The sequence below is a fragment of the Hylobates moloch genome, unplaced genomic scaffold, assembly GCF_009828535.3.
Source record: "Hylobates moloch isolate HMO894 unplaced genomic scaffold, HMol_V3 SCAFFOLD_9, whole genome shotgun sequence".
Classification (NCBI taxonomy): Eukaryota; Metazoa; Chordata; class Mammalia; order Primates; family Hylobatidae; genus Hylobates; species Hylobates moloch.
In genome coordinates, this window is record NW_026652284.1 from 13050488 (window position 1) to 13073252 (window position 22765).

Consider the following 22765-nt stretch of genomic DNA (forward strand, 5'->3'; position numbering starts at 1 on the left):
TGGTTCTGGCTCCCTGTATCTCATGAAGATGCAGTCACATTGTTGCCTGGCATAACTGGAATAATTGAGAAGCTTGACTGCAACCAAAGGTTCTCCTTCCAAGATGGTGCACCCACATGGCTGGTGAGTTTGTGCTACCATTTAGTAAGATACTTCAATGCCTTACTATGTGGACCTTTTTACAAAGTTGCTGAAGTCTTCACAACTTCAGTTGACTTCCTTCAGAGTGAGTGATTGGAGAGAGAGCAAGACGAGAGCCACAGGGTCTTTTATGTCCTATCCTAGATGTCAAATGGACATTTCCACAATATCTTGTTGGTTACACAGGTTGGCCCTATTAGTGTAGGAGAGGACTATCCAAGGGTGTGAATACCAGGAGGTGAGAATCATTGGGTTCTATTTTGGAATCTAGCTATAATTGTCCATTTTCTTTCCTTAACGATTCAAATGTAAAATATACTCCTTCCATCTCCAAACCCCCCAAAATCTCATCCCATTATCACAAACTCAAAGTCTGGAATCTCATCATGTAAATCAGATCCAGGTGTAATTCCTTAAATATTGTTTTGTGGGTACTATTTCTCTCAATCTAAAGACCTGTGATCTAAAGAGAGAAGTTACCTCCTTCTCACATGAACAGTGGTGTAACAAGCATAACTGCTATAGTTACAGTTGTTCAAAAATGGGAAAATGCAAACCACACAGAAATTTCTGGACAATACAAGTTCTAAAACACCTCAGGCATGGGTCAACCGTTCCTTAATTAGGACTCAAGGATCAAGAATAATTCCTCATGGTTTTTGGATCCACCCTTTGAGCTCTTGGTTACACCCTCTGAGTCACTCTTCCTTTTGTATAAAAGATAGCTCATGTTTGTAGCTGCAAAGTTTTCTTAATCTGCTTTTTGCTGGTAGAACCCTGGGGATCCATAGACCACTTTTCTTTCTATCCCTTTCAGTCTGATTGATAGCATATCTGTCAATATAGTTCTCTTAAAAACATAGTGAGTATACTATAAATATTACTGGAGTGTACTCCATTAGACAAAACCACTTCCCAAATCTCTTTGAGATAATCCTCTTTCTACCCTGAGTTTTTGCTGAAACTACTGAGGGACGACCTTAACCTTCTCAGAAACCCCAATTTTACTGTATTGTTCTTTGAGGCACCACCTTAAATATTTCTAAGGCCACAACAAAAGATTTTATAGCTACACTCTTGGCTTTATCTTTTCTTTTCTTTTTTTTTTTTTTGAGACAGAGTCTCGCTCTGTCACCCAAGCTGGAGTGCAGTGGTGCGGTCTCAGCTCACTGCAAGCTCCACCTCCAGGGTTCACGCCATACTCCTGCCTCAGCCTCCCAAATAGCTGGGACTACAGGCATCCACCACCATGGCTGGCTAATTTTTTGTATTTTTAGTAGAGACGGGGTTTCACCATGTTAGCCAGGATGGTCTCACTCTCCTGACCTTGGGATCCGCCTGCCTCAGCCTCCCAAAGTGCTGGGATTACAGGCGTGAGCCACCACGCTCAGCTGGCTTTATCTTTACACAGTGTTTTTCCAAGAAAGCTCTGAATCTACTTTTTGCCTAGGAACCATTTCCTAATTTTAGTCCTGTTTGCCATCTGCAGAGAATAAAATTTCTAAAACCAGTAAATCTTGGCTTTTTTTTTTTTTGTGGTCCTTCCTTTAGCTTATCTCTCTTCTCTTCCATTTTATTATTAGTAGCAAGAAGAAACTAGGTGGCATCTTCAACATTCTGGCTGCAAATCTTCTTATCTAGATCTGTTAGCAGCAGTGAATCTGTATGGGTCTGCAGCAACTTGATTCTTCCCTCCTCAGAGGAAAGAATTTAGCTGAGGGGCATAAGGCAGAGTGAGAGATCAAGGCAAATTTTAGAGCACGAGTGAAAGTTTATTAAAATGTTTTAGAGTGGGAGTGAAAGGAACTAAAGTACTCTTGGAAGAGGGCCAAGCGGGTGACTTGAAAGACCCAAGTGCCCCATCTGACCTTTGACTTGAGGTTTTTATACATTGGCATGGTTCTGAAGTTTGTGTTTCTTCTCTCTTGATTTTTTTCCTGGGGTGAGCTGTCCACATGCACAGTGGCCTGCCAGCACTTGGGAGGGGCTGTATATGTGGTGTGTTTACTGACATTGTGCACATATTTCCCTTACCGGTCAAATGTTCCTAGAGGAAGGTCATAGACCAGTTAAACCCCATCATTTTACCTCTTAGTGGGCAGGCTTCAGCCTACTTGCCCAGCTCCTGAGATCTTATTTGAAAACTGCTGATCACCAGCTTCAGGTGTTTTCTATATATTGGGAAACGGCCTTTCCCTAGCACCAGCTGTGACCAATTATTATTTTAGTGAGAGAGTTTAACAACCACATCACCATCACCTGATGGTCTCCTGACATTCCTGGGTGGAAGCCCTCTCCTGCCCTGCACATGTCTGCCTAACTGCCTACTTTAACAGATCATCCAGCTTATTCGATGTATTTTCTACTTTCTGCATCACCACAGGCAATAGTATTGTTAAATTCTGTCGTTACATAGCAAGGACCTTCTGTCCTCTACTTTACAATCACATTTTCCTCGGTTTTCCTTATGCCCTTACCAGCAGTTTCCATGAGGACCAACAGGATTCTGCTGGACATCTTCTGAGGGCACTTTAGGATTTTGCTGATACTCTTCTCCAACGTCCTCCAGCTTCTGCCCACGGCTCGGTTGAAAAGCTACGCCAATTTTTAGTGTTTTTTGTTATGGCAGAACTCTACTTCCAGGTATGAAAAGCTGTATGTTATCTATTACTGACTCATAAATTACCGCCAATGCCTTTGGGTTAAAACAGCAATAACCTTTATTATCTTCTAGTTTCTGTGAGTTGGAAGTTAAGGGTGGCCTGGCCAAATCATGCAAGCTTAGGGTTTCTCAGGTGACTACAGTCAAGTTGTCACCCTGGGCACATCCATCTGAGGGCTAGTCTGTGGCTAGAAGATATGCCTTTAGATGGCACATTCACATGGCTGGTGGGTTCATGCTGACTGTTGGCACAAGGTCTCAGTTCTTCATATGGCCTGCTTGAATATCCTTATGACATGGTGGCCAACATCCCTCAGAGTGAGCATTTCAAGAGAGAAAACACTATGGCTGTGTGTGTGTGTGTGTGTGTGTGTTTGTAAATCCAGCCTCAAAAGTGATACTCCATTTCTGCAATGTGAGTTTCCTCGGAGTTTCACTCTTGTTGCCCAGGCTGGAGTGCAATGGCGAGATCTCAGCTCACCACAACCTCCGCCCCCTGGGTTCTAGTGATTCTCCTGCCTCAGCCTCCGAAGTAGCTGGGATTACAGGCATGCACCACCATGCCTGGCTTATTTTGTACTTTCAGTAGAGATGGGTTTCTCCGTGTTGGTCAGGCTAGTCCCAAACTCCCGGCCTCAGGTGATCCGCCCGCCTCGGCCTCCCAAAGTGCTGGGATTACAGGCATGAGCCACCGCGCCCGGCCGAGTTTCCTCTTAAAGGAGGTGGACTCATTGTTGGGAATGATTTCAGCTCTAAGCATATTCATTTTAATTTGGGGAAGAAGTAGCTCCGGCTAAAATAAAATACTGACATGGAAAGTTGCGGATCCTTTTTTTTAGGGTGTCGGTCTTTCTATGAGACAATTCAATTGAAGCATGATTATATGTCAAATTATGGCAAAAGGATCATTTTTCCTCTTAAATTTTCTGTCTTGATGACATCTGTGCAATTTTTAATTTGTCACAGAATAGGACCAGAATTGTGTGTCATGTGTACATAGCTAGTTTTATGTATTTCTGACAGTTCTAAAATGTGTGCTATGGCTTTCAACTTTCCTGCCTCTTTAGGACATTGGGAGCCTTGTATTTCTCAGTGGGTCCTCATCCTTTTGTCATGCTCTCATAGGTCAGATATGGGGCAGCAGGCCAGTCCTTCCCACTGGAAAGCCAGGTTTCCCATTCCCTCCGCTTCTACTCCACTCCCTGCCTTAGCCCCCATGTCTTCCTGTTAAAAGCAGGAATGGCAAGGATCTACTTAAAATGCAGTTTCCTTTTCCAGGTTTGGGCTCTTCACCTTAGCATGAATTGCTGGCGGTGAGCCTCCTGTCCGTGGCTCACCCAGGTCTCTGAGAATTTCTAATTCTCATTCGCATGCAGATTGTGTCTCTGAGCTCCACAAGGCTGCATCTGGTCTTGCATAATAAAATGTCAAAAGCCCATTGACACCAGGTGTTGAAGTTTTGCTGTCTCCAAAGCAAAGGAAGCTGTTCAGGGTGGTTTCTCCTTAGATGCTTTCTGAGAAGAAAAGAACAATCTGTTGTCATCAGCACCCTCAGACTTGGAGCGGTTCTTCTTGTCCTCCTTCTCACCCCTGAGCAAGAACTGTTCCTTTGGCAGCTGCTTGAAATCTTTGGCTCTGACTACAGTGTTCAAGTAGCTTCATGTCTTAGGGGCAAACTCTTTGACAGAGATTCTGCATGTAGATCAGGCAAACAGTTGGTGCTACATAGTCCAGTCCTGTGACTGCCACACAAGGGCTTCATGAATGGTAACTATTGTCTTGTTTTAGGGTACTGAGTACTTTCCAGCAGATTCTCTCACGGTCATACAAAGAGCTGGCAACAGTATGGAATATGCGTAAGGCCAGAAAGGGGCCACTTAGTATCTCAAAAGTAAATTTAAAAAACTAACATTCATGCCTATAATCCCAGCACTTTGGGAGGCCGAGGCGGGCAGATCACCTGAGGTCAGAAATTCGAGACCAGCCTGGCCAACATGGCAAAACCCCATCTCTATTGAAAATACAAAAATTAGCTGGGCATGGTGGCGTGCATCTGTAATCCCAGCTACCCAGGAGACTGAGGCAGGATAATTGCTGGAACCTGGGTGGCAGAGGCTGCAGTCAGCTGAGATCGCGCCACTGCACTCCAGCCTGAGCGGCAGAGCAAGACTCTGTCTCCGAAATAAATAAATAAATAAATAACATGAAGCCATGGTGATTAGTTGGGCAAAACTTGGTTTGGATGGCAGTTCTGCCATTGATTGCCTGTGTGACCTTGGGCACCTCATGTCTTTGTCCTCAAGTTTCATCTATGAAATGCGGGTGATCAGATCACCACCATCTGACCATTTTTATAAGGACCATTACGTTACACAAAATAAGCATAGATCCTGGAACACAGCAAATGTTCTCGAAATAAAAGATGTTATTGCTGCTTTTGTTATAAATTTGATACTATTGTAAGTGTTACTATGAGTAAACAAAATCATTGGTAAAAGGGTTTTGGTGAATTTTGTACTATATTTATATTGTAACAGATTTTGACTTTTTAAACATTCTTGGGCATTTTAGTTATACTTAAGTACAATGGACATACTAATTGTAAATATTATCTATTAAAAGCAGGTCCTCTGGTTTTATTCACTTATATTTGATTATTTCTGCATTCACATACTTGGAAACATAATCACTTTTCAAATTTCATTAATTTAGATTTTTAAAAATTCAGACTACTCATTCTTCTCCAGGTACAATGAGTGAGGTTTTAGCTTTTACAGACTCAGTAAGGAAGTGAAGAATAAGTTGCAAATATCCCCTAACTCTGTATGAAGAGCTGAAGGGCCACAGTCTGTTCTAAGGTGCGTGAGATAGCCAAGATGTTCTAGGGATCAAGGATCAAATCTCAAGCTTTGTCATCAAAAGACTTTCCTTAATGGAAAGGAAGGGGAACTGGACCCATCTAACTGGGTCCAGTTAGGCAGGAATGCAGAGTGGTACAGAGTTCTTTATGGAGTTCAGGGATTATGCCCGTGTATTATTGTCAAAGTCAGGGGACAGAGCAGGAATCTTCTTTGAAAATGTGTATTTTATCTTAAAATTTCATGTGCATTTTGCATTCCATTCCATATTTCATTGTGTCTTGTTTTATCCTAGAGAGAATGGCCTCCCCTCAACATCCCGAGCCTCTGAAGGGTCACTGGAGGAGAGCACAAGTATCTCTATCTGGCGTGGGTTACCAGTAGTCTAATTTAAAAATCAAGGCTAAGCCCTGTGGACTAAATACAAGGATGGAGGCAGGGTGTGGTGGCTCATGTCTGTAATCCCAGCACTCTGGGAGGCCGAGGCAGGTGGATCACCTGAGGTCAGGAGTTCGAGACCAGCCTGGCCAACATGGGGAAACCCCGTCTCTACTAAAAATCTAAAAATTAGCTGGGCATGGTGGCGGACACCTATAATCCCAGCTACTAGAGAGGCTGAGGCAGGAGAATTGCTTGAACCCTGGGGGTGGAGGTTGCAGTGAGCCGAGATCATGCCACTTCACTCCAGCCTGGGTAAAAGAGAGAAACTCTGTCAAAACAAACAAACAAACAAAAACAAGGAAACACCTGGAAAATGGAATTTAGAGAAGTTAGGAAGGGCGGGGAGCAAGGAAGTGAAAGGCCTTGGGGTGGAGATAAAGACTGCAATGGTAGCATAAGAGGAAAAGTCCAGACACAACTGGGGGCCAGATGACCCAGCCACTGGGTGCCTCTCAGGTCTGAACTGCACTCAGCTGCCAAATGCCATGGCCTCTCAGCCTTTCGGGAAATTAATTGGTTCCAGGAGTCAAGTTAGTCTCCTTCCAATGGCAAGCACGTCCCATCAGGGCCGCAGTTACACCATACAATCTTCTGTCACTGTAAGGCTGACACGTCCTTGGCGCCGCTTCCTCTCACTCGAGCCAAAGCCCATTTCCTTGTTGCAGTCTTTACCGGACAACAACATTCAAATGAAAATTCATGTATTATGCCCAGGCAAGTCGCTGGCTACATGATTTTGTCAGAATCCACTTCTCACAGGGCGACTTTATTGTAACGCATTCTCTTGCAGCTTCTGTTGGGTCAAAGTGGAGTTGGCCTTGGTAACGCTGGGAACCTACAAATAAAGAAAAGTTAAGCTGTTTGGAATGCCCGTGGAACAAGGCATGGTTACATCCCATCTAGGCAGGAAGGCAGAGTGGTGCAGAATTCTTTATGGAGTTCTGGGATGCGCAGAGGGAGACACTGAATGTGAAAGCGTTTATTATCTCTGTGCAAATTGACACTTGTCTGCTCTTCAGTTGCATGATAGTGCTCAGGGCTGTGTTCCATTAGAGGTGGCCTTTTTTGCTGACTTTGAAGGATGTGGCAGGATTGACAAGCAGCCAGCTTCCTCATTGCAACAGTGGATGGAGATGATGCTACCCATTACAGGCTATAGGACTGTGTGACTTGAGTACAAAACCGGATCGTAGATGCATAGATTTAGTGTAGCAATGGATTGTCATATTCTTCAGCCCAGCTAGAAGCTTCTGTTCAGTCCAGCAGGGAGAACCAGAGGGCCATAGAGCACTTCACAGGTACGAGGTTGTGTGGCTGTGGCCAAATTCCTGAAACCGTCGAGACTGTTTCCTCAACAGAAGGACAGAGCCAGTAGTACCCAAGCCTGGGTTGTGTGACAAGGAAATGCAATGACGCATGCAAGCCACTCAGCACAGTGCTTGATGTTCAGTAAGTGCTTAATAAATAGCAGCTGCTGTTAGAAGTGGGGGGTGTTGATGCTGTTACCATCACCTCCCTCTGAGCAAGGCATGGAAAATATTAACCTAAGTAAATAGCAGAGTTCATCTGTACTCTGGAAATCTTGAGAAATAAAAAGCATTTGTCCTAAGTAGTAGAAAGACATCAGCTGTGGGACTCGTATTAAGTAGGGTTTACTCGGTATAGGTAACAGAAACCAAATGAAGCTGGCTTAAGAAGAAGAAGGGAATTTATCACAAGGGGTCAGGGCAGGAGACAGCTGGGTCTCACGGTGGACGGAAACCAAGGACAAGAAAGAGGCTCTATCTCTGCTCTGTATTGCCGTCTGGGTCCTTACCACGTCATTCTCTCTCTTCTCTCTCCCCTTCTCTCCCCTCCCCTCCCCTTCCTTCCCTTCTCTCCTCTCCCCTCCCCTTCCTTCCCCTCTCTTCTCTTGTTGTCTCTGCAGCTGTCTTTCCCACATCCAGACTGCCCACTAGAATGCAGCTGTCCATTCCAGCAGAGTTTCCATGTTATATATCCAGCTGATTAGCCTCACTGGGTGCTTCAGCTCCAATTTCCTACCTCTGGACAGTTTGGTGGTGCCCAATCAACTGGAGTGGAGTGAAGAGGGTGCTGTCCTGGGTTGAGCACACACAGGGCTGTGAGAACAGGCAGGGGCTGATTCTCAGTGAGCCACCAATGCTACCTAGGGTGTCCGTCCCTGAGAACTGTCCCCTGCAGCAGGGTCACCCTGGTGGTCGTGTCACAACTAGACCTGCTGGAGGCTCATATGGGAACTAGGCAATGGCCGTAAGTAATGACCGGGATGTGATAGCTGGGTGTCATCACTGAGTAACTCTGGGCCAGGCACTGTTCTAAGTACTTCAGTTACATTACTTAGGTTAATACTCATTACTATCAAGTAAATATGGCTTTGTCTCCATGTAGCAGAGAGAAAAGTGATACCCAAGAAGATGAAGTCACTTCCCAACAGCTATCAGACACAGCTAACAGCAGATGGAGGCAGGGTTCAAACTCAGGAAATCTGACCCCAAAAGCTCAGGCCCTTAGCCACATCTCTTAAAGAGGCACACTGTCTTCCACAGGCTGTGGCAGGCTGGACCTCCCCCAAGCTTCTTTCTGAACATGGGCTTGGCTTTCTAAAAATGGAGCCACATTGATCCTCCAAGGTGTGGATATGAGAACCACATGCCCACCTCACAACTCGCTGTGGCCCCTCCTGGCTTTGCAGTTCATCAGCTCTCAAACCCCACAGGCTCAATCAGAGCCCAATTCAGGCACCACCTGGCTGGGACTTACAGCCACACGTGGTGGTTTTGTTCACAATGTGACTCTGGTTCTCTTGCAAATCTATCCGTTTAAAAAGGTGGTAAATTGATTTTGAATCCGTGGTTCTAAGGGTTTGTTTCATTACCTACTTTTAAACCTGTCTGATCTTATAAGTTATGACTCTTTCACTGGGTCAAGGTAAAAAGAAAAAAAAAAAAAAAAGTCTGGCTCTGTCCTGATCCCACCAGAAGACAAATCCCAGTGGTAGGGTCAGCAGTGGCATCCTTACACGCCAGAGACCCCTCCAGTGTCTGATTCTAGGAAGATGTTCCAGTATCAACTTAAAAAAAATTGCGGTAAAATGCATGCAGCTTGAAATTTACCATTTTAACTACTTTAAAGTGTATAATCCAGTGGCATTTAGTACCTTCACAGTGTTGTATAACCATCACCACTATCTAGTTCCAGAACCTTTTTATCACCACAAAAGGAAACCCTGTACTCATTAAGCAGTTAATCCTGTGTTCTGCTTCTATGGATTTGCCTATTCTGTACATTTTTTTTTTTTTTTTTTTGAGACAGAGTCTCACTTTGTTACCCAGGCTAGGGTACAATGGCACAATCTCAGCTCACTGCAACCTCCACCTCCTCCTGGGTTCAAGCAATTCTCCTGCCTCAGCCTCCTGAGTAGCTGGGATTACAGGTGCCTGCCACCATGCCCAGCTGATTTTTCTGTTTTCAGTAGAGATGGGGTTTGAGGAGGCTAGTGTTGAACTCCTGAACTTGTGATCCACCCGTCTCAGCCTCCCAAAGTGCTGGGATTACTGGTGTGAGCCACCGCTCCTGGCCTTCTGTACAGTTCTTAAAAATGGAATGTGTGGTCTTTTGTGTCTGGTTTTCTCATTTAGCATAATGTTTTCTAGATTCATCCACATTCTAGCATGCAGCAGCACTTCATTCCTGTTGTATAGCTGAATAGTATTCCATTGTATGGATATACCACATTTTGTTTGTCCATGTATCAGTAGATGGGAATTTGGGTTGTTTCCACCTTGGGCTGCTATGAATAGTGCTGTTGTGAATACTCATGTGCAAGTGTTTGCTAGAACACTTGTTTTCAATTCTTTTGCTTATATACCTAAGAGTAAATTCCTGGCTCATAAGAAAATTCTGTGTTCAACTTACTGAGGAACTGCTAAGCTGTTTTCCACAGTGCATGGACCATTTTACATTCCCACCAGCAACCTGTGAGGGTTCCCATTTCTCCACATCCTTGCCTCCAGCATCAACTTTTGACTTATAGGATGAGTTTTATTATAATAATGGGAAAAATCTGAATTATTTAGGCTTCATTTATTTAATGAGACCATATTAAAGCAAGAACTGGAAACCTGTGAGCATTTTAATGCAAAATACATCATAGAATTTGAGATACACGAAAGCAAAGGTTGTTTAACATGCAGAGATAAATTTGGTCATTAGTTCATATCTATGGACCATATAAATGACAAGATCATAAAATCCATGGAGCTTCTTGTGGCAAGGCTGTGCTCCATGATATGACTCATCTGGTATATTTTTCTATAAAAACGTATATTAGCCCATCTCAGTGACATCTGGACTCATCTGCATAAAATGAGAGTTTAGGGTGATATTATTATTATTTCATGTGATGTATTTCATCAGATCCATAAGACAGAAGCAAAGTATGGTAAGCTGTTATTTCTCTTCTGAAAACATTAAGAAATTGTATGTGTACCTTCTATTTTTGCTAATGACACAAAATGTCAAAGCGTGTCATTTTTTCCTCTGCCAACTTATGAGTGTGCCATTCTTATCTGTAACCTAAATAAATACTCATTAATGTACAGTGAAATTGAAATGAGCACTTCATATAAATAAGCCTACTACAGAAATACATGTTTCTTTAAATTTGTAGACCAAAATAACATGAAATAAATTGAACATCATTTCACATTCAAAACAACCAACCAAATAAACTGGTTTTTATGACTCAATTTCCTAAACTCAGGTAGGTAAGAAAGCACATCTATATGGTTCTTCATTTTTGTAATCCATCATACATTTTAAGAACAGCACTATTTAGCTGAAATGTCTATAGGCCAAATGGAAAAGAATGTGCATACCACACAGTTCTAGGATGATGGGGCAGAGGGAGGGGATGAAGTGGAGTGGAGTTGGCTTTTTCCTTCATTTCTTCATTGATTTGTTCTTTTTTTGCCCTTTTGGGCTAATATTTATTTGTTCTAGCACTATTATGTACCAGGTCCTATGCTTAAATCTGGGGATACAATACTATCGGTGACTTCCTGGAACTTACAATTTAAAGTGTGTTGCATGAGGGTGATACAATTATCTGTTCTGTTATCTATTGCTGTGTCACAAAGCACTCCAAAACTAAGCAATGCAAATCAATACCTTATTATGCTCTCAGCTTTGTGGGCCAGGAATTTGGGTATTGCACAGGGAGGAGCTCAGCTAGGCTCCATAGTGGCTATGGCCTCATCTGGGATGACTTGAATCATTGAGATGGCTGGTGCCATGGCAAGGGCCTCAGTGATGGCGGATGGCTGGATTTCTTGGCCCTTCTCTATATTGCACCTTCTGGGATTGGAATATTCAAGATGGCTTTTTCACTCGTGTATCTGGCACCTGGGCTGGATGGTTAGAAAGCTGAGGATGGCTGGGCATCTCCTTCTCCATGCTTTCTATGAGTGTGGGCTTCCTCCAAGTATGGCGGTCTCAGGTTCCTCAGACTTCTTATATGGCAGCTTCTTCCAGAAGGAGCATTCCAGGAGTCACAGGCAGAAGCTGCAAGGCCTCTTATGACCTAGTCTTAGAAATCCCAGGGCACCACTTCTGCCACTTACTGTGGGACAACCTTGTCACTAAGGCCAGCTAGACTCACGAGGAGGGGATTTTGACCCTATTTCTCAATGGGAGGAGTAGCAAAAAATTTAAGATTATCTTTAATGTACAACAGAGGGAGGCAGACATTCAAGAAATAACCACACCAATAACTATTGCAGTGAAGAAAAAGTACAGGCATCTTTATAGTAATCAGGACTTCCTGATTGCAAATGATAGAAACCTAACTCAGATGGGCTAAAGAAAATAAGGGCATTTACTGATCTACTTAACTGAGAAGACTGTGGCTGAATCCTGTGCTGCAATGATGTCTTCAAGGACCACTTTCCCTGTCTCTCAGCTCCACTTACCTCCACTTACTCAGTTGGTTTTATTCTCAGGAAAGAGTTCCTCAAGTGATGACTACAAAGCCCACCAGCTGCTCCACGGCCCTACCAGTTTACCAATCCCATTCGAAAAAGAGGCCACACAGCCAAGCAGATTGAATCCCAGGACTGTTTGCCAGAACTATTGAGAAACAGATAGCTAGCCTCTCTTTTTCAGTTGGGATTGGTAAATTGTTATAAATGTGGAGCAGCTGGTGGGCTTTGTAGTCCTCCCCCACCCCCCACCGCCCAACTTGAGGAGCCTATCTCTTTCTCAATAGTTCTATCAAATTGTCCTGAGATTAAACCTGTTTGGCTGCATTTGGTTCACATGTCCTGTGCTGAACCAACCACTGTTGGCAAAGAGATGAAATGCTTGGATTGGCCAGGCCTGGACCATGTGCCCACCTCTGGGACTTGGGAGTGGAATCAGCCCTAAATAAACCACACATGGGAAGAATGTTGCTACAAAATGAGAAAACAGCTTCTTTTATTAGAAGAAGAGGGAAATAGATGCTAACCAGACAGAAACATAAAATGTCCATTACACAACCGAACACAGGGTGATCAGCCTTGAAGATTTGGTCTCTACACAGAAACAAGTGGGAAAACGCATTCCTCTTTGATATCATTACTTCCACATAGTCAACTTGCATTAATTATGTTTTCAATGAGTAGGAAGCACTGGACAAGTTGTAACTGGGGGTACACATTGAATAGACAAATGGGTGGTATAGGGAGGTCACAGGATTTGGGGGCTGGCGAAAAGGTGGTGGTAGCACACACAAGCTTTATTGGGGAATGCTTTGACCGGCTTGCAAGTAGGGAAGTTCTGCACAGCGGGAGACTGTCCAGAGGTGCAGGGGGTCCACACTCAGAAGGAAAGTAGGGCAAGGCAACCCCAGGGAGATGGGGAGTAGAGAGGGAACTTATGTGTCAACGTGATGTCGCTCAGTAGCACCTTGAGAGCCTCCAGGACAGGAAGCATTGAAGGGCAGAAGTTTGGGGTCTTTATGGCTCAGGGTTTAGCGTATCTATGGCTAACAGGTGTTGGGAGCAATTTTGCGGATTATACAAGGCAGGCTCTAAATGGCTACACATCTGCTTATTTGAGCTATGTTTAAAGCAATTAGATGTGGAAAATTTTGAGTTTGTTTCTGGTGGGCTTGTGAGCTAGCAGGGCTGAGCCTGCAAAGAAGAAATAAATAGCCAAGGGGCCAATACACAGAGGCCATCTTTGGCTCATTTAAAAAAATTAAGCTCAATTATAAACAGAACAATTAGTTAATATCAGCACATTAAAGATTTGAGGTACAAACTGGAATGATAATCTAATAGTTAACTTTTTTTACATGCTTATCATGTGGCAGGTACTGTGACATGTGCTTTATACAATCTGTCTCTAATTCTCAGAGCAACTCTGTACAGGTGGGAAAACTGAGGGGTAAGTAGGGGCCATGTGATGGCTCTTAAGGATTCAGCTTGGGCACGGTCTAGCTCGTGTCTGCTCATGTTTAATTAGCCAAAGCAAGTCATATGGCAAAACCTAACATCAGTGAAGGCAGGAAGAATGTTTCTCCCACGGGAGGGTCACTAGGGAGGACTCTGTAGGCACTGGTTTAGAGAGGGGCAGTTTTTGAACCAGTAATTCAATCTACCATGGATGGGTTCTTTTTTTTTTTTTTTTTGAAATGGAGTCTCACTCTGTCGCCCAGGCTGGAGTGCAGTGGCGCAATCTCGGCTCACTGCAAGCTCCTCCTCCCGGGTTTGCCCCATTCTGCTGCCTCAGCCTCCAGAGTAGCTGGGACTACAGGCGCCCACCCCTACGCCTGGCTAAGTTTTTGTATTTTTAGTAGAGATGGGGTTTCACTGTGTTAGCCAGGATGGTCTCAATCTCCTGATCTCGTGATCTGCCCGCCTCGGCCTCCCAAAGTGCTGGCATTTCAGGCGTGAGCCACCGCGCCGGGCCCACGGATGGATTCTTGAGCAATTGCAATACAATGTGGTAAGTTCTCTGATGGAATTTATTCTTTGAGCAGAGAAGGAGGTGCTTAACTCTTTCAATTTGTCTTTTGTGTTTAGAACAAAGCGAAACTTAGGGCGTGTTTCGGTGATTAAGCCTCAATTTTCCGGAACAGGGATGGGACCAGTTGTACTGTGTGTGAGCAATGTATGCAAAAGAAAAAACAAGGTGTAATAAACGTGTTTTGAGAACCCCAAATCCACTAGCCTACTTAGAGTGAAAAGCAAGGACAGTGCAGTAACTCCTGTCTTCCAAGAACTGGCATAAGGAGTTTTGTTAATAGTAATGTCTGTGCATGTATAAGCAAAGGACTTGGGAACTGGGGTACTCTCAGAATGATTTGGGAAGAAGGCTTGTTAAGAACAAGTCTGTGTATTGGGAGTTTGGGGAAGGGAACGCAGGATGGTGGAGGAAAATGAGGCATAACTTGAGCAAAGATTGGTCTTGGCCCATGGGTAGGTTATTTCGATGCCCTTGCCAACTCTTCTCCTCATGGCTCAGCATGTCCTAACCTTCCTGTTTGCAGATAACATACAGGGGATATACACAGAAGTTTAAAATGTATAGTCACACTGCTAAAAAGTCAGGTGGTATTGTCTTTAACTTTGTATAATGGAACTCAACTTAGATCTGGAGCACCTGTTTCCACTTAGGGTAACTCAGTCACTTCTGGTTTAAAAGTGAGTTTCTTCTGAGTAAATATCAAATAAATTCAAATTGCTTCCCCTACCCTTTCTCTTTCCCTTCTCTTTGGGTTCTCAGGGGGCTTATGTATTATCTTGTCCTGGGATGTATATCTTGTCCATGAATCTCTCTCTGGCCGTTTCTGGACTAGGTTGAGATATCATCAACCCCAGCTGCTCAACACTAAGCAAGACTGGAGGTTGAGCAATGGAGTGTAGGTGGTAGAGCTATTTCAGATTCTCTCTAACTTAAAATGCCACAGGGTCACCATTTCCACCCCAGTATTAGCTGCCACAGCTGCCCAGGGCAGGGTATGGGGGAACTTCTGTTTTCAGATCCCCAAATCTGTCTGGGTGTTTCTAACCATCTCCAGTGGAGAACGGAATTCAGGCTAAGTGAGAATCAGGCCATATTCTTTCTAGTCCGTCCTTCTCTGTTTTAGCCAAGCTCCTCTCTAGCCCAGGAAAGGATTGTGGAGTCTTCCCATGCAACGAGCCACAGCTCTGATGTCATATCTGGTATTCTCCCTACCCTATGGCCTATAGTTGCCACTCTATGCACAGTCTTCCAAGTTTGATTCTCCATGATTCAAAACCCATCTTCTATTTATTTATTATTTGTTTAATTTTTTTAGGGATTAATCGAGGATTTACGATATCCATCTTTAACACAGTCTACCTTCAAATAATATTATACCACTTTATGTATAAGATCAGAAACTTAGGCCGTGCGCAGTGGCTCATGCCTGTAATCCCAGCACTTTGGGAGGCCGAGGCAGGTGGATCACAAGGTCAGGAGTTCGAGACCAGCCTGGCCAATATGGTGAAACCCCGTCTCTACTAAAAGTACAAAAATTATCTGGGTGTGGTGGTGAGTGCCTGTAGTCCCAGCTACTCGGGAGGCTGAGGTAGCAGAATCACTTGGACCTAGAAGGCAGAGGTTACAGTGAGCTGAGATCAAGCCACTGCACTACAGCCTGGGCAACAGCGAGACTCCATCTCAAAAAAAAAAAAAAAAGGACAATATGCTTCCATTGGCACCTGCTTCTTATTCTTTGTGCTGTTATTGTCATATATTTTACTCTTATGTATGTTATCAACCCCACAGGATATTATTATTGTTGTTGCTTTAAACCATCAATAATCTTTTAAATGAATTAAAAGATGAGAAAGAAAACATGTTTATGCTACTCAAACATTTCCCTTTGCAAGCATTCTTTTTTCATTTTTGTAAATAGTTTCTACCTAATGTCATTTTCCTTCTGCCTCAAGAAATTTAACATTTCTTTTAGTGCAAATGTGCTGGTGATGAGTTCTCTCAGCTTTTGTTTATCTGAAAGAGTCACCTTCATTTTTGAAAGATATTGTTGGTTATAGAACTGTACATTGGCAATTTCGGTTGGCAAGTTTTTTGCTTTCAGTACTTTCAAAATGTCAATTTTTTTAATCTCCTGGTTTGCACAGATTCCGATGAGAAGGCTGACATCGTTTTTTGGTCTCTAAATGTAACATGCCTTTTTTCTTTGATCCTGTGTCTGGGCAGGATAAAACTCTACATGACTAGGCAAGAAAAACTTAAAGGAGAGAACAGTTACAGGGGAGCTGGTTGATTTTAAGATTTTCTCATTTTCACTGTGTGTGGACTACAGGCACACGCCACCACGCCTGGCTAATTTTTGTATTTTCACTGTGTGTGTGTGTGTGTGTGTGTGTGTGTGTGTTTTAGTAATTTGATTATAATATGCCTTGTTGCAGCCTTCTCTGTGTTCATCCTGCTTAGAGTTTATTGAGATTCTTATAGGTTTATAGTTTTTATCAAATATGGAAAAAAATTGTTCATTTTTGATAGGGTTTGGCTGTGTCCCCACACAAATATCATCTTGAATTGTAGTTTCCATAATCTCCACGTGTCATAGGAGGGACCCTGTGAGAGGTAATTTAATCGTGGGGGCGGTTACTTCCATGCTGTTCTTATGATAATGAGCGAGTCTCAGGAGATCTGATGGTTTTATAAGCATCTGGCATTTCCCCTGCTGGCACTCATTCTCTCTCCTGCCACCCTGTGAAGACCTCTGCCGTGATTGTAAGTTTCCTGAGGCCTCCCCAGCTATGCGGAACTATGCGTCAATGAAACCTCTTTCCTTTATAAATTACCTAGTCTGTCCGATATTTCTTCATGGCAGCATGAGAACAGACTAATACAATTTTAGTTCTTCAACTACTGTTTCTGTTTCCCTGTCCTCGCCACCTCTGCCAACGAGACTCCAATTAGATACACATTAGCTTTATGGCCTTACATTGTCACTAATTTATTTTGGATAGTTTTATTACTATGATTTCAGGTTCACTGATCTTTTCTTCTGCATTGTCTAATCTGCTATTAATCTCATCCAATGAGAATTCCATTTCAGATACTGCATTTTTCATCCCTAGTGGTTCCATTTGGTTCTGATTTAAATATTCTACTTTTCTCTTTATTATATTCATGTTTTGTTTTACAACCTTGAACAAGCAAAGCATATTTTTAGTAGCTGTCTGAATAGCCATGTTTGCTAATACCATCACTTCTGTTATTTCTGGGTTTGTTTCTGTATACTGATTTTTCTCCAAGCTATTAGTCACATTTTCTTGCTTTTTTGTATGTCTGGTAACTTTTTTATGGAAACCTAAGCATTATGAATTTTACATTTTGGGGTACTATATTTTGTTACACTTCTATAAAAATGCTAATTTTTTTGGCAGGTATTTTAGTTACTTGCAGATCAGTTCAACTCTTTCAAGGCTTACTTTTAAGCTCTTTTTGGATGGGCCTGGAATAGCCTTTATTCTAGGAATCATTTTGCTTAATTTCTACACCCTGGCCCCTTCTGGAGTCTCTAATGAATGTGTCCTATATTCCACCCAAATTCCTCCTCTTTGGCTGGTGAGCATGTCAACAATTTATGGACACATCATCTCTTGGAATTATTTGGCCTGCAGCTCTCCTGTAGCTGTTCTCTCCTGCAAGTTTTTCTTGCCTGGTCATGTAGAGTTTTATCCTGCCCAGACACAGGATTGATATTCAGCCAACAACTCAAAGGCAACCCCTTTGCAGATCTTTGGAGATCTAGGTGTGGCCCTCCTGCTCTTTTAGAACGTTGTCCTGGAAATCCTAGCTAACTTAGTCTTCCTGATCTCCAGCTCCTTAATTCAGTGACATTGTGGAGATCTCTCTGGATTTCTCTTTTCTATGCTGGAGTCTGGAAATTCTCTCCTTGCAGAATGCATGGAGATGTTAGGACTCAACTTGCTTTTTCATATTTTCTCAAGGATCACAATCCCCTGCTGTTCAATGACTAAAAATAGTTGATTCTAACATAGTGTTCAGTTTTATAGTTATTTACAGCAAGAGGATAATCTGGACCCTCACGGCCAAAGCCGGAAGTCTTCAAAGTCCCTCTATTGTATACTGGCTCCTTGATAATTACATTTTTCTTTTCATAATTGTGGTAAATGCAGTGGCTTTATGGAGAATGCCTAGAATTTACTTATTTGGGGTTTGAAAGAATAGATTTACCTGAAAATGATAGAAATTCCATAAAGAAAGAAATATTAATTCACAGAGATGTAAGGAATTAATTCAACAATATTTATTAAGCACCTTCCATTTGCTAGGTGCTGTTCTAGTTTTTGGGGGATATGACACTAAGCAAAGAGATGAAAAGAAGCCTCTCTGCTGTGACCAAGTCCATTGTAGAGAAAATAGAGAAAGAGGCAGCAAGCATAATAAGTAAAATCTTAAAATCTATAACACATCAGATGGTAAGTGCTATGGGAATTATAGAGAAACAATAATCCTTTCAGCCCACATGTGGCACTGATTGGAAAACATGGCCACTGTCCCTTCATAAACTTTAATGACAGAGGCCATCTGCTTAGAGGTACAATAGCCAACTGTATTACCATAAATGTAAATCTAGTCTCGGGCTGTCCCCTCATGCCCTGTTAATTTCTGCAGTTTATAAACACTTATCACAAAGTCATATTCATGTATCTATTTACCCCCTTGATTTTTTTTTTTTTTTAAGTTTCCCCAACAGGACTAGATACTCCATGAGGGTAGGTACCATGTCAGGCTTTGCTCACAAGTGTAGCCCCAAGCACTCTATATAGGCTTGGCATTTGAATGGTGTTCAATAAGTGTTTGTTAGTTACTGAACACGTTTGTTAATGCAATTTATAGATGTGTCAGGTTCTTGATACCTGCCTGGCTTAGACCTTGTATGTACACCTTTACTTTTCCCTTCAAAATGGCTAGTCAATTTCTCTTTGAAAGTTACCAGTTGTGACTCTACTTTTCCTTCTTTTTCTTTCCACAGCTGTGCAATCATTGCACACCCTCAATGACCAGATTTCCCATTTTATTGTCACCAAGTCGAAGGCACTGGAGGAGGACACAGACCCTTTTCTACCCACTGAGAAGGAGACTCTGAAGAGTTCCATGATGTTGATGAGGCACCTCTTAATGGATGCTCAGGTACAAAGATCAATACAGAAATTCTCTCTGGAGAAGGTGGAATCTTTTTTTTCTTTTTGGCGTAAGCTGTCCAAAAATGTTCAACTACCACACCTATTGAAACCTGTTTTTCTGAGATAACAGATTGGATATGTTGCGTATTGGATTTCTGATTAGCTCTTATTTGGGATTTAGTATTAAAATAACTTTTTAAAAAGTCAAAGTAATACAGCTTAAGAACAGTATATTTGTTGTCTCTGAGAATTTAACAGATCTCTCATTAGCCTTGGAAAGGTGAAAATCCATTTACATACAAACTTGGCAGGCATCATAGCTGGCAAAGGCTTTGGAGTAGAGCAAATACTTGTCCTAAACAGCATTACTAAGTAACTAATGAATATTTTGGTGCATTTGCTGTCCCCTTCACCCACAGTAAGTACATCAGCACTGGTTTGCTAGCACTGAATTTATTGCGGAAGGTATTTAGCTCATTGTACGCTATTGTTGAGATGTTATTCAAAGTGTCTCCTTGTGTACTATTTTATCGAAATATTTAAAAGTTATCTACTCCTTCTGGCTTTGTTGGTGGGTCTCTTCAGACATGTTGATAGACAAACACCAGGTGTTTTAAGAGAATTGATAGTTTTCTGTGTTAGGGAAGCCAAACTGAACTAGATCTAATTGTCATTCCTACCTCTTCAGTGTCGGGAAATGTTTCAGGAAACGTTCTGTGGGTTCGGTGATTTTCATGTTGATTTGCCCTGGGGCTTTCTTCCTGAGATTGTTTTCTGTTCAGCATTGGTGAGGTCAGAATGGTTGGTGGTTTCTTGCATTCCGCTCTGTAGCAGATATTTTGAACTGTGGTTTCTTTGCTTTTGTTTCTACCCTGGTAGTGGTTTATGTTTTATTTTTAAAATCAATCCCAAAGCCTGGGTCTTGCACCAATAAGGCTTTAACTAGCTGTGCCTTTGTGCCTCTCTCACCTGTCAATGCCTGAAGTCGCCCCATGGGATTTTTGAGGCCGTCTGTTGAGATGGCCCGAATTATGCAAAGCCTTTCATTCCTATTCACGGTTCTCCTGTTCTCCTTCATTATAAACAGCCCATTCAGCTTCTCCTCTCTCCCCCAGCCTGTCTGGTGGAAAAAGGAAGGATTCTGAAGCTATGACAGCCAATTTTGAAACTCAGAAAAAAGGGAAATTTAGAACAATTTACTGAATAAAAGAGAGCAAATTGTTCTTGAAAGGATTAGCTTTCCTCCAAATGCCTGGTCCCAATCCTGTAGCCAGCACCTCAGCCAAGGGAACTGCCTAACTGAATCCCAAAAGGCATTGTGTGTAAACTCCAGTTTGCAAAACCTAAGGTCCTAAAAAAAGTGCATATTTTTCCTCTCCTTCACATCTGAGCTTACTAGTGCCTAGAACCGGATTTCACAAATGTTTCATATTCCGGAAATGTTTGCTCCCACGAAATGCCTAATTAATTAGAGAGCCTTCATCCTTCGTGGTGTTGACAATGAATTTTCCCTTTTTTATTTAAGGAGATTAAAATATCCCCTATCATGTGGTCATTGTGTAGGAATATTTTCTTATCATATTCTCTCCTGATCCCAAATCGATGACTGCTAGAAGTTTCTCCTTTAAATGGCCAGATAAAATGAAGTGGGATATGGTGGATATTCTCGTAAGCCATACGCTGAAAAGGAAGGTGGGTTACATCTTCTTCCTGTTTCCTGAAGGTGGGTGTCTACTGGGTCAGGTAGAAACGTCACGTGGAAACCTCATTGTTTCTTTTGCCTCCTAACATTCCGAGATTCCTTGCGTGTGTCTTTTAAACTAACAAAGGATGAAGTGGGCTGTGATGAGTTTAGTATACCACTCTGATTAGTTTTCTTCCAAAACCACTGACTTTTTGAAACAGCGTTTTGGTTATGATCCTCCGTTCCTTGCTGAAGTCAATTGGGATCATGTCACCTTCTACCCCCAGTCCTCCATCCTACTACTGTCTCAGATGAGTGTTGCCAAGCTTATAAAATGCCAAGGAATCCCAAAGTTTTGGGGATGGCCAGGGATGATACGTGATTTTGAGTTTTGAAGTAGACACCTAAAAATATGTCATTTTTTAAAGAAGACTCTTTATTGGGCATTTTGGGGGCTAATTCACTTATTTTCCATTCGTGTTTTAACACTGCTTCTTCCCTCAATTCCAAAGACAAATGAATGTACTCATTTTCATACCCTAAGTTCATCAACAGTGGGAGGCTGATAGAGTGTAGATATAACTTATCTGAACATCTTTTCGTTCAGTCTGCATTTTAGGATATTAATAGGCATCTCTTAGATTTGTGTGTTGCAGGATGTAAGCCTTTCAAGGGTAGTAACCACATCCTTGAACTTGGTTGGTATAATAGCCCTCTCAGTTCCATACCCACAGGGCCCTTAATAGTATTAAATGGTGATGAAACACTCTGACATCAGCTTACAAGTCGAATGAAGTCAGGCAAAAAGTGTTCCACAGAACCCGGAGGCTGCTTGAGAGTGACTGCTTAAAAGGCATAATCGACTCAAGTTACATCTGTCTTGGAAGCAATAAATCCTGCTTAGGAGAATGTCAAAGGCAAAAGCATTGCTGGTCTATGAAATTCCACCTCTGAGGATTATAAAACAATGTGCACAGAGCAAACACATCTCCCAAGTATAATGGGGAAGCCAGAGATGATTGGCAGGCCTGACAATCCATCCTGGAAAATGGAATCGCGAAGGGAGCACCTCACATGGACAGCCCAGAAAGCCCGCAATTAGGTATTCGTCCCCTAAACGTTTTGAGCATGGAGGTGTCTGAAGAGGCATAGCACCTCTATTTGCATTCCATTTCCTTTTTAGTTTGCAGGCCCCCCAATTCAATGGAGTTTGCCATTCAGATCGCATTTGAAACCTGATCTTGTGGCTTTGATTCCTGAAAGCTCTGTCTAAACCCAAAACGCCGACTCAGCCTCCTAAGTGATTAGATTCATAACACCGAAGAAGCAATTCTTTCTGGTAGAGATTAATTCTTTTACTCATACTATGTGACTCCGCATGCTAAGAGGGGTTGATTACAGCAAATTAAATCTCTCATTGGCAGTTCTCTCCCTTTACCCCCCAAAGACCTAATATCATTATTTATTAAGGGGAGACAAATGCTTGGAAAAATACTAAGATCGCTTTGTTGGCAGGAGGGTCCTCTTGAAGGCTGAGCGCTAAAGGGTAGAGAACTTTCTGTGCACCTAGAGCTTTCCTTCTGCAGGCCATGGAACAAAGGGTGGCTGAGGGAGAGCCTGCGCTCTGCTGACCCAAGGGGGCTGCCTGGGTCTAGACAGGAAGTGGGTAGCTTCTTTGCCTAAAACTTGGCCTGTGCTGGGACTAAAAGGAAGAGCTTGTTTTAAGGGAGGCTGAATCATTGGTATACCCTTCTCAGAG

The 22765-nt window shown here is 42.6% G+C and overlaps 1 protein-coding gene across 2 annotated transcripts in view; it reads left to right on the forward strand.

Annotated features, from left to right (window-relative positions):
* KAZN (kazrin, periplakin interacting protein) overlaps positions 1-22765 on the forward strand; it is a 1219269-nt gene that overhangs the window by 271754 nt on the left and 924750 nt on the right. For both annotated transcript variants that reach the window (XM_032758995.2, XM_032758997.2), the window contains exon 2: positions 19172-19329. In XM_032758995.2, coding sequence (XP_032614886.2) covers positions 19172-19329 — 158 coding nt within the window. The remainder of the gene's footprint in view (positions 1-19171; positions 19330-22765) is intronic.